This window comes from Pan paniscus, chromosome 18, assembly GCF_029289425.2.
Source record: "Pan paniscus chromosome 18, NHGRI_mPanPan1-v2.0_pri, whole genome shotgun sequence".
Taxonomy (NCBI): Eukaryota; Metazoa; Chordata; class Mammalia; order Primates; family Hominidae; genus Pan; species Pan paniscus.
In genome coordinates, this window is record NC_073267.2 from 29,181,747 (window position 1) to 29,194,021 (window position 12,275).

General features: G+C 49.8%; 1 protein-coding gene across 4 annotated transcripts in view; it reads right to left on the bottom strand.

The window, feature by feature from the left end:
• Positions 1–350: 350 nt before the first annotated feature.
• The window catches only part of GSG1L (GSG1 like), a 278,788-nt gene continuing 266,863 nt past the window's right edge, over positions 351–12,275 (bottom strand). For all 4 annotated transcript variants that reach the window (XM_034951145.4, XM_034951144.4, XM_034951146.3 and 1 more), the window contains one exon: positions 351–4,295. In XM_034951145.4, the coding sequence (XP_034807036.1) occupies positions 4,198–4,295 (98 nt within the window). In that variant the 3' untranslated portion in view covers positions 351–4,197. The remainder of the gene's footprint in view (positions 4,296–12,275) is intronic.

Here is a 12,275-nt window from a genome sequence, read left to right on the forward strand (position 1 = left end):
AGGCCTCTGGGTGCTCAACCAGGCACCCCCTGCCTTCAAACCAGATGGTGACTCCCACCTTCCAGATTCAGGCAGACACTGGCATTCGCTCCCTGCATAAAGACAACTCTCATACGAACTCATAGTAAACCCACTGGAATTACTCACCCAGCCTGCCTCTTATCTAACCAGCAGCTTTCTTGCTGCAGGCTCCATGAAACTGACAGACAGCTGGTTCTCAGCCCCTGCCCAGGAGGTGCCCAGAAGGAGACCAGAGGACTTGAAGCTCAGTGGCCCTGGGAGCCTCTGACCTCTCTCCCTTGCCCCGTGACAATGGCTGTCGCTCAAGCTGTCCGCATATCATAACCACATACCACTTGCACGATTGTTTATTTAATATTTTTCTTTAAGCCAACTCTTTTTTTCTTTTACTTAAATGCCTATTTTGGTTTCATCCTAAGCAGTAACGTCTGTGAAGTCATAGCACTGATGTGCCCACTGTACATTTTTTTCTAATACACATTTACATAAACACAACTATTAAAATAGATTAAAATTTTGCCCATGTGTCAACTACAATCATCTCCTGGACCTCCTGCGGTCCACTCGCCAACTTCAGAAGGACCCCGGGTGAGAACAAGAGCTCCTAGATGCCTGGTGGCCAGGGCTAGATCCCTGTCAGATCTGTCCCTGCCCAGGCCCATATATGGCAGCCGCCCTCTCTTGCATGAGGCCAAAGCCCAAATTCCTTGTTCTGACATTCAAGGCCTCAGTAGAGCTGGACCATAATTGCTCTCCCAGGCCCATTTCCAGCCCCGCCTTAAGCCCCACCTAGTAGGTCATTAATATTTACTGAATGAATGGAAAGTGAATTAACAAATTGTTCGCTTGATGAATCAATGCGTGAATGAATGAGCACAAACCTCCAGCTGGCTGTCCCCTGAGCCCCTGAGACTCAAGACATCTGAACCATGACGTCTCCGTCTTCCCTATCCCCCAAGCTGACCCTGTAACCTGAGAGTCGTCACCAACTTTCCTCTTCTCCCACGCAGTCTATTCCCTCCTAATTGGTTCCTGAATCTGCCCGCATGGTCCCCTCCCCAGGGCAACTTTCCTAAGCCAGACCACTTTCTTCTCTTTCTTGAGTGTAAGAGGGATGAGGAAGGGAGAAGCATCTCCCAAAACTATTCTGTGCCCATAGCTACGGTGATCTCCCTCAAATGTACACCCAGGCGCATCCCAGTCTGCTAAAAGCATCTCACTGCCCACTCCTCATTGCCCCAGGGTAAACTCTAAGCTCCCTAAGAAGGTTTCCAGCTCCTCCTGGCCTGGCTCCACTGCCCTCTGACGCCTAATTTCCCACAACTGCCTCCTGACCTCCCTGCTCTCCACACCTGCCATTGGGACTATTTTAAAGTCCTCTAATGTACTTTCTTTCCCTGCTATACTCTTGCCTGGCTGATGCCCAGACAATCTTCATGTCTTGGTTTAGACATCATTTTCTCAAAGGAGCCTCCCTAGACTACAGCTCCCACAGCCCCGATTTCCCCTTGTTGTCCTGTTAGTAAACACCCACAAAGTGTTTACTTGTGCCAGGCTCTGTTCTAGACACTTCAAATATGTTAGCTCATTTAATTTGCACAACAGCTTGAAGAGGTAGGTATAATGATTATCCGGATTTAATGGATGAGGAAACAGGCACAGAAAGGTCAAGTAACTCGCCCAAGGTCACAAGTGGAGAAGGTGGAATCTGAACCCAGGCTCATGACAATAGATGCCCTCTCTGGATGCTCCAGCATCCCACCTCAAGTGCCTACCACAGTGCTTGGCACATAGTAGGGGCACAGTGAACTCTATCAGTGAATAGATGGATGCACAGCTGGATGGTTGAGTAATGAGGATGTGTGACGCATGGAAGGAGGATGGATGGAAGTCTGATACAAGGAAGGATGACAAGCAATCAATAGAAGATGGATAGATGGATGGATGAATGGATGGATAATTGATGGATGATGGATAGATGAAGGAATGGATGGATGATAGGTGTATGGATAATGGATGGATAGATGATGAATAGATGAATGAATGGATAAAGAATAAATGGATAATGCAGAAATGGATAATGGATGGATGGATGGTTGATGGATAATGGGCAGATGGAGGGATGAATGGATGTGTGGATGACGGATAACGGATGGATGGAGGGTTGATGGATAATGGGCAGATGGAGGGATGAATGGATGAGTGGATGATGGATAATGGATAGATGGAGGGATGATGGCTGATGAATGATGGATAAAGGATGGATGGATGATGGATAGATGGATGAATGGATAGATAGTGGATGGAAAGATGATGGATGATGGATGGAAGGATAAATAATGGATAAATGAGGAAATGCATAATGGTTGAATGGATAAGGGATGAATGGATGATGGATAGATGGAGGAATGGATAATGGATAAATAGCTAACGAATAGGTGGATGGATGATGAATGGATGGATGAAAGCATAGACAATGAATGGATAGATGATGGATGGATGGATGGATGGATGATGGATGGATGGATGATGGATAGATAGCTGATGAATAGGTGGGTGGATGATGAATGGATGGATGAATGGATAGATAATGGATGGACAGATGATGGATGCATGGGTGGATGGATGGATGAAGGATGGATGGATGAATGATGAAGGATGCATGGTTGATGGACGATAGATGGATAATAGATGATGAGTGGGTGGATAATGGATTAATGATGATGGAGGGATGAATGAAAAATGGATGAATGGATAATGGACAATAGCTGGATGAGTGATAGATGCTGGATGGATGGATGGATGGATAGATGATGGATAGCTGATGAATGAGTGGATGGATGGCAAATGGATGGATGAATGGATAGATGATGGATGGATGGAAAGATGGATGAATGAATGATGGATGGATGAGTGGAAAGATGAATTATGAATGATGGATGGATGATGAATGATGGATGGATAATAGATGATGAATGGGTGGATAATAGATGGACGAATGATAGATGGAGGGACAAATGATGAATGGATGGATGGATGATGGATAATGGCTGGATGAGTGATGGATGATGGATGGAAGGATGGAAGGATAAAGGAGAAGAATGTATTCTACGTGGGGAAAAGCTCTAGAAATTCTTCTGGGAAGGAATAAGGCCTCTTGGGAAATGACTGAACTTGGAGTCAGGAGTCCTGATTCAAACCCCATCTCTGCCATTTGCTAGCTCTGTAATCACAGGCAAGTTACTTCATTCATCTCTGTGACCCTAATTTTCCTCCTCTTTATAATAGGAATCTGTTTCTCCAGGCATCTAAGCCCTGGGATTTTCTGTAAAGGTGGTGCTAGGCACAGGGTAAAGCCTCCTCAGGGTCAGGGTGGTGTGATGTTGCTGAGCTCTGAAGAGAAATGTGGCTTCTTCACCCTCCCTGCTTAGGGCTTGGGTTTGGGGGCCCACTTCTTGCTCGCCCCACATCTCTTGCTTGCCTGGCCCCTGCCTTGCCCACTCTCTGGAATCCAAGGCAGCCCTGCCAGCCTGTGTCCAGTCTGGGCTCTGTGCTCCCTCCCTGCCACCCTGCAGTGTCTGGCCCTGGCCTCTGCACAGTCTCTGCTGTCACCTTCAGCCTCCTTGAGGAGTAATGGGGTGGGGCAATGACAGGGCAGCCACAGCCCACAGAGCAACTGGCCTCCATACACCGCAAGAAAACAAGTTCAACAAGCATTTATTGAGCCCCTGCTGTGTGCCTGCTGTGTGACACCCCTGCAGTGCCTGCACCACTGCCCCCTCCTTCAGGAAGCCACTCTCTGCCCCCCAAAGGGCTCTGCCCCTCTGGGCACCTGACTGGCTTGTGGGTGCCAGCCATTCAGTGGCCAGTGGCCATGTGTCTCCTGGCATCGCAGCTGTGCCCAGCAGGTCTCATGTGATGATGGCAAGAGTCCGGGGCTGCTGTCCCAAAGTCACTCTGTGCAGCCCTGTGCATTCCCTTGGGCCTGCCCTGGCCCCATTTCCAAGGCCCTGGGACCCAGGCAGCGATGGGCAGGACAGGCCTGGCATCTCCCACGCAGGCTGACTGAGTTCACGGCACACAGGCCAGGGTTCTGGGGGCACCACTCTGGTGGTCTTGCAGCAGGGGCTGGTGCCAGCGATGGCCTGAGGTCCGCGGGCCAGGTTGAGGTCTTGGTCACACCCAGTGCCCCAAGACCCAGCACTGTCGGTTCAGCTCTGGTGCTTCCTGTGCGGAGCTCCGGGGCCAGGAATCCGCCATGTGTGGCTGGTGTCCTGCCAGGAGACAAGGCGGTCAGTGCTGAAAGCCACCTTCCTCCACCCACATCCTGTCTACCCACCGCCCCCCACCCACACATCCATCACTCACCCTCATTTACTAGGCCTTCTGCCCATCATGCCTTCTGTCTACCGATCCATGCCCAACACCACCAGCTCTCCACCCATCCCTCCCCTGTCAGCCACCCAGTCACCCACCAGTTCACCAACACACCTGTGACCTAGTCACGTATCTGCCAATATTTGCTGCCATCCACTTATCAAGCCACCAATGTATCCACGACTCTGCTCACACCCTCTCCAACCCACAGCCCAGAACCCGCTCATGCACCTCACACCTGCCAACAGGTGCACCACTCCCCCAGCCATCCTCCTACCACCCAGTAACCCAACCATCCTCCTACCACCCAATAACACACCTTTACATGTACACATCCACCTACACCCAAAACATCCCCTTATCCACCCCATGCCCACCTGACAGCCACGACAGCACCCCCTGCAGTCACGTTCACTCACCTCACATAAAGCCATGCCCCCACTCCTGCCATCTGCCCACCCATTTTCCCTCCATCCTTCCCTTCCACCACCCACCCCTCAGCAAATCCACCTACTTGTGCAGCCATCATCCACCACCATCCTGTCATCCTGCAGCTGTCTCCCCACCTTGCCATCTGCCCCCAAGCAGGCCTCCTTGAGCACACCATTTGCCTTATATGTGTTCAGGAGCTGTTGTGTAGGCATATTAGAAAGGGAACAAGAGCAGATGTCTCCTAGGTCCCCAAGTCCTTGCTGGACCCCAGAAACTGTGTGTGTGGACATGGGTGTGCCCTAAGCTGACTCTGAGAAACTCTCTGGGCACCGAGGCAGGGGGCACCTGCCACTGTCTACCACGCTTAGTGGACTGGACAAGGGGAAGGGCTGGAAAGGCTCTTCCCCTCTGCCACTCTCACTCCTTCGTGTTTTTGGCAATTTTTGGAAGATCACTCCCTTGTCACCCCTCAAGTGTCTCTTCAAAGTCTTTCTAGCGCACCAGAATCATTCCCATCTCATGCTGTGGCCTAAAATGTCCTTGTACCTCCCGCCGAATCAAATCAAGACCCAGCTGGAGTTTCAGCTCTCCAGGAAGCCCCCTCTGACATCCTCCCCCTGGCACTCAGGGATCTCCCTCATCCCAGAGCACCCACCCTCAGCGCACACTCTGCCAGCATCACCCCCGTTAGACCCCAAGCCCAGGGGAGCAATGACTGAGCCCAGAATGTATGCACCCCTGTGGACCAGTGGAGGTGGAGCTGGAAGGTGCAAAACTAAGGGAGAGGGTTGGTGTGGTGGAGTGGGGCTGGGAGTGAAGGGGGGAAGGAAGAAAACAAACAGTTCCTGAGCATGTGCAGCTCCAGAGGTAGTTCTGCCCATTTTACAGATGAGGGAGCCAAGGCTCTGTAAGGATTAGTAGATGCTTTAGAAGTCACAGCTATGATAGAGCTGGATTGAATTACTTTCCTCCTGATTCCAAATTTCAGCATTAAAAAAAATGTGATCCGTATAATTTCATTTTCCTACTCTGATTCTCAGACATACTTGTCATACTTTAGGGTCAGACAGGCTCTTGGCAGAAAGCCCATTGAGGTGGGAATTCCTAGTGAAGCCAAGCTCCTACTTGCATGCCTCTAAGGATGGAGAGCTCCTTGTTCCTTCTCCATCCTCAAAGCAGCTCTCATTATCAGGAGAGTCTTTCTAATAACAAGGCTGCAAGACAAGAGTCAAAGAGGAAGATGGTTGTGTCCATAGCTGGGGTGGGGGGTAATTTTTTTGGCTTTCACTTTTTTCTTTCTGCTTTTAATATTCCTTAATGTTAGTGTTTTGCAAGTTTTACTATATTTATTAAGGGGTGGGAAACATTTTGCAAACATTTTGCAAACATTTTGGAATCATTTGGCTTCAGAAAAACACATTTGTTTTGGCCTCAGTCTTGGAAACCATTGCATACTTTGGAAGTGTTGGCTGCCAAGATAGAGGTGTTTGGGTTTTTTTTTTTTTTTTAAATCTAGAAGCAAATATTTGGTGCATGGAAAGGTATGATTGTTTTTCTAAATAAGCATTTAGGCATAATTTTAGCTGCTTGTACAGTGGCTGAAAAGCAGAGCCATGGAGAGATCATCAGAACAGAAAGAAAGTGATAGTGTATTTTTTAAGGAAAAGGAAAGGCCACAATCCCTGTCCTTCCCTGAGTTAAAATCAGGCTGTCTGTCCCCTGGATGCAGAGGGCAAGATGCTGAGGACTGGGGCCCTCCTCCCTTTCTCTGGCTACCCAGGAGGCACTTGGGGCTCAGAGCCATTTAAGGTGTGTGTGTAAAGAGGGGAACACTCCAGCAGCCCACCAGGGACCCCCACCCACTTCTCTTCTCTCCCAGGCCTTGTGCTGTAGATTGGGAATCTCAACTCAAAATGTCTTGTGGGCCCAAGCAGGCAATGTAAATGGATGAGGTGAGTCAGAGACAGTGCCAATTGTTACCAAGGAGAATGTGGGCTCAGATCTTCCTAAACTGTTTTTTTGTTTGTTTGTTTGTTTGTTTGAGATGGGGTCTCACTCTGTCACCCAAGATGGAGCGCAGTGGCGCCATCATGGCTCACTGCAGCCTCGAGCTCCTAGGTTTAAACAATCCTCTTGCCTCAGTCTTCTGAGTAGCTGTGACTGCAGGTGCACCTCACCATCCCTGGCTAATTATTTATTTATTTTTTGTAGAGATGGGGTCTCGCTATGTTCCACAGCCTGGTCTTGAACTCCTGACCTCAGGTTATCTTCCTGCCTCAGCCTCCCAAAGCCCTGGAATTACAGGTGTGAGTCACCATGCCCAGCTGGATCTTCAAAACTTTCTTTTTTTTGAAACGGAGTCTCGCTCTGTTGCCCAGGCTGGAGTGCAGTGGCGCGATCTCGGCTCACTGCCAGCTCCGCTTCCTGGGTTCACGCCATTCTCCTGCCTCAGCCTCCTAAGTAGCTAGGACTACAGGCACCTGCTACCATGCCCAGCTAATTTTTTTGTACTTTTAGTAGAGACAGGGTTTCACCGTGTTAGCCAGGATGGTCTCGATCTCCTGACCTCGTGATCCACCCGCCTCAGCCTCCCAAAGTGCTGGGATTACAGGCTTGAGCCACCGCGCCCGGCCCAAAACTTTCAAAGAAACTGAAAATCTGGATCTCGAAACAAAACCTCCTGGCTTTTAAATGATGACAATTAAGGTTTCAAATGTATTTTCAACAATCTGTGGGCCAAAGAGCATTTCTCAGGCTGCACTCAGCCCACGAGAGGCAGATCCCAGCCTGTGTCTTCGTTCCATGATTCTGTTCCATGGCTTTGCATAGGCTGATCCCCTAGGTGGGAGTGCCCTTCCCTGCTCTTCTCCAGCTGTTGACTCCCTGATTTTTTCAAATGCTGCCTGCTCTGGGAAGCATTCCATGGCCCTGTAGAATGCTTCCTAGAGCAGGCAGCATTTGGAAAATGGAGGCTTTGCTCCTTTCCCTGTGCCCTTCAGCAGCCTGCATAACTCTCTCCCCGAACTCATCACTTTGTGTTGTAATAGCCAGGTCAGCATGGGTCTCCCCAACGAACCTGGGGATGGGAGACAGCTTTATGAGCAGGGCCAGGGTCTGCTTCGTCTTGGAGCCCTGATTCCCCAGCCCCTGGCCCAGCACAGAGCAAGTCCCAAACTGACTCTTTTTTTTTTCTTTTTAAACAAATGAAGAAACCATGGAGGAAGGGGAGAGAGTGATTCCTGCGCTTGGGATGCACCTGCTCTACCTGCTCTGAGCTTCTGTACAGTATGAAAAGGGTTTTTGCTCAAACTCTCCTCTTTTGGGTGAAGGCTCAGGTGATGGCAGGGGGCTGGGGAGACCGTACTTCGGTCTAACAGCCAAAGGTTCAAACCCAGCCTCCACTGCTTGCAAATTGTGTGAATTTTTTTTAAGCCATGTGGCTTCTGACAAGCAACTTCACCTCTCTGAGCCTGCAAATGGATGAAAGCTACAAAGGAGTTGGCAGGCCCAGCCGGCACCCTGCAGAGAAGCCCTTCACTGTCCAATCTCAGACACAGACAGACGTGGAAAGAACACAGTTCTGGAAGCACTAGAAGCGGGTTGGGTTTGAAAGCCTCTCTTCACAAATGGGGAAACCAAGGCCCATGGGTGGGAAAAGATTTGTCAAGGCCCTACTCAGAGGGTGGTAGCAGGTACTGTGGTTTCCATTTTCTGGGAACCTCCCAAGGTTAGCAGAGTATTTGACCACAGGAGGTTCCCCAAAGGTGTGATTTCTCTTCCCTTTTAAATCCAGATATCAAAACATGAACATATTTAACATCAGATCTCCTCCAGCCCTATCTCCTGCCTCCCTCAGTCCTATCTCCTGCCTCCCTCAGTGAAGAATCAGTCTTGAACCCTCTCTAAGCCACCAAGATCCGGGAATCAGACATAATTGCTGAATTGAATTAAATCACATCTACTGTTCCAAAATGGATTCATTGGGTTGGGAGGGCCCTTCAAGACCAGGAACGTCAATGCCACCACAAATGTACAGATCGGGAAACTGAGGCACTTAGAGGGAAACTGACTTGCTCAAGGTCTCTCTGCAGCTGGCAGAGTGAGGGTAACAGGTGGCAGGTATTGGTGCTCCTGACCCTACAGTAGCCCAGCTTAGCACAGATCAGCTGGATCCCTTTACAGGGAAGTTCCTTCCGGCCAATCACCCAGCCGCTGTCCGAGGTGCTGAAAGCCTCTCTCTATAGGACTCACAGGTCCGCCCAAAGCCAACTGTCTGGCTGCCCAACCTTGACCTCTGCCCTCCAGAAAGAAAGGAAGCTTGAAGAGTGGTGGAAAATGAATCAGGGATGGCGCTAAGAAATCGGGCTTTGGAAACCTGTCAGCTAGTGACACTCTCATTGCTCTTCTAGGTCCACAAATCTCTACCATGAGAGGGCTTCAGAGGTGTCATCATATATGGGAATATCTGTTTACTGGTTTTCTCCTCATCTTGCCTTTGAGGCATGTGTCACAGGAGGACAAAGGCCAGCTCTGCTTTCCCTCACAGTTGCATCCCTGCATCAGCATAGTCCCAGGCACAGCGTTGAAAGCACGTGTCTGCAGAATGAGTGAACGGTGGAGGGCTCAGGAGGAAGGGCAGGCTTGAGTGGGACGGACCCGTATGGAGGGAAGTTTGTGTCTTCTGGTCTACCTCAGGCAGGCTGTTTTAGGAGATTGAATGGGGGCCATCTATCTCTCCACTGGGGTCATCCTCAGGGATTCCACGTTTCTGAGCCATAACATTCTCTTTGTCTCTTTCTCGCCCTTGGGATAAGACAAAGTCCACTGCACCTGCCACCTCTCCCCAGGGCCCCTGATTCCTCAGTCCTTTATTAGACATGTGTTGGGCATGTATTGTGTGTCACCCTCCACACTGGCTGCTGGGTTTACAGACGTGAGTGAGATGCGGCCCTCCCCAGGGGTGCTCACAGGCACACATATGAAGAGATGACAAGACCAGACATGCCTCCCACTCCTGCTGTGTGCCAGGAACCATTCAATGTGCTTCCTGTCCATGGACTCATTTAATCCTCAAAAATACAAGTTAGGTGCCATTATTATCCCCATTTTACAGGTGAGGAAACCGAGGTCCAGATAAATTAAGTCATTGTTTCAAGGCCTCACTGCTGAGACTTGAATCTAGCCAGCTTCACTCCAAAGGTTGGGCTCTCATCAACAGATAATTAGATTTAAAACTATGCAGCCATTAAAAAACAATGAAATCTGCCGGGTGCAGTGGCCGTGCCTGTGATCTCAGCACTTTGGGAGGCTGAGGCGGGTGGATCACCTGAGGTCAGGAGTTCAAGACCAGTCTGGCCAACATGGTGAAAACCTGTCTCTACTAAAAATACATAAATTAGCTTGGTGTGGTAGCAGGTGCCTGTAATTCCAGCTACTTGGGAGGCTGAGGCAGGAGAATTGTTTGAACTCGAGAGGCAGAGATTGCAGTGAGCCAAGATTGCACCACAGCACTCCAGCCTGAGCAGCAAGAGCAAAACTCCATCTCAAAAAAAAAAAAAGGCTGGGCTCGGTGGCTCACGCCTGTAATCCCAGCACTCTGGGAGGCCGAGGCGGGTGGATCACGAGGTCAGGAGATCGAGACCATCCTGGCTAACACGCTGAAACCCCATCTCTCCTAAAAATATAAAAAATTAGCCAGGCGTGGTGGCGGGCACCTGTAGTTCCAACTACTCGGGAGGCTGAGGCAGGAGAATGGTGTTAACCCAGGAGGTGGAGCTGGCAGTGAGCCGAGATTGCACCACTGCACCACAGCCTGGGTGACAGAGTGAGACTCCATCTCAAAAAAAAAAAAGAGAGAGAGAGAGAGAGAATGAAATCCTGTCTTTCGTAGCAACATGGATAGAGCTGGAGGCCAGCTCTTAAGTGAAATAACTCAGAAACAAAAAATCAAGTATCACATGTTCTCATTTGTAAGTAGGAGCTGAACAACAAGCACATACGGCCATAGAGGGGGAAATACCAGAAACTGGGTGCTCCACAGGGGGAGGATGGGAGTGGGGTAAGGGTTGAAAAATTACCTACAGGGTACGTTGTTCACTATTCAGGTGACAGACACATCAGAAGCCCAACCTGAGCATTATGCAATACATCCATGTAACAAACCTGCACCTGTACCCCCTGAACCTATAACAATTAAAACATTTAAAAACACAAAGATTGGGCTCATAGACATTATAAAAATTTGGCTCACAGACAAACACCAGGAGAGTGAAAGGCGGAGACGAACGTGTTCCCCTCTGCCAGGAGCTGGGGAGGGGGCTGGGGGCCGTTCCCAGACAGCTGAGCTAGATTTTGAAAGCCCTTGCAAAAGCTCCCAATTCCACTGGTAGGGTTGGTTTTCTGCCCAGTGGAGGAAGGGGGCACAGCATTTCATGCAGAAAGAACAGGGTGTGAAATAGGTCCTTGGCAGGCGGATGAGGTTCTTCAGGAAGTGTGAAAAACCTAGCAATATTGTGGTTTCAGGGAGGCAAGTGGACGGGTATGGCCTGAAAGCAGAGCACATGGGGATGAAGGGGTAAGGCATGGAGCATCGCAGCTGCAGAAGTTGCTTGGTGGCAGGTGTAGAATGCCCAGCAGGGCCCCCTAAACCCCATGCACCCCAAGGGTTTCTGCCTTATCATGACACTTCTCAGCTACAGATTCCTTGCCTGTCCCACACTGAGGAATTGGGCTCTGGAGGGCAGTCTATTTTGACACCAGCCCCAAGTGTTTCTTAGGGTTAGGCACGGTTGTGGTACCACTGCCTTGGACAGAAGTGGGCATAAAGTAGAAGAACCATGTCATAGCTTTAGCTTGGAGTCAGACAGGCTTGTGACCCCAAGGTCACAAGCTTGTCCCCAAAGGACAAGTGACATTACCTCTCAGAACCCAAGTATTTTCCCTTGTAAAATAGAAATACTACTCACAGCACACAGCTCCTGAGGACTAAGTGAGCTAAATCATGCACCAGAAACATACTGGTGACCTACTGTGTGCTAGGCCCTGGGGATGTCACAGTGAATGCAGCAACAAGGTCCCTGTGCTGGTGACATTTCCATTTCACTGAGGAGAGGCTGGACATAAACAAGGGAGCAGGCCGGGCGTGGTGTCTCATGCCTGTAATCCCAGCACTTTGAAAGGCTGAAGCGGGAGGATTGCTGGAGGCCAGGAGTTCGAGACCAGCCTGGGCAAGACCCCATCTCTACCAAAAAAAAAAAAAAATTAACTGGGCTTGGCGGCTCACGCCTGTAATCTCATCACTTTGGGAGTCCAAGGCAGGAGGATTATTACTTGAGGCCAGGAGTTCGAGACCAGCCTGAGCAACATAGCAAGACTCCATCTCTACAAAAAAAATTGGAAACATAAAAAAAATTACCCACGTCTATGTCATGTGCCTGCAATCTCAG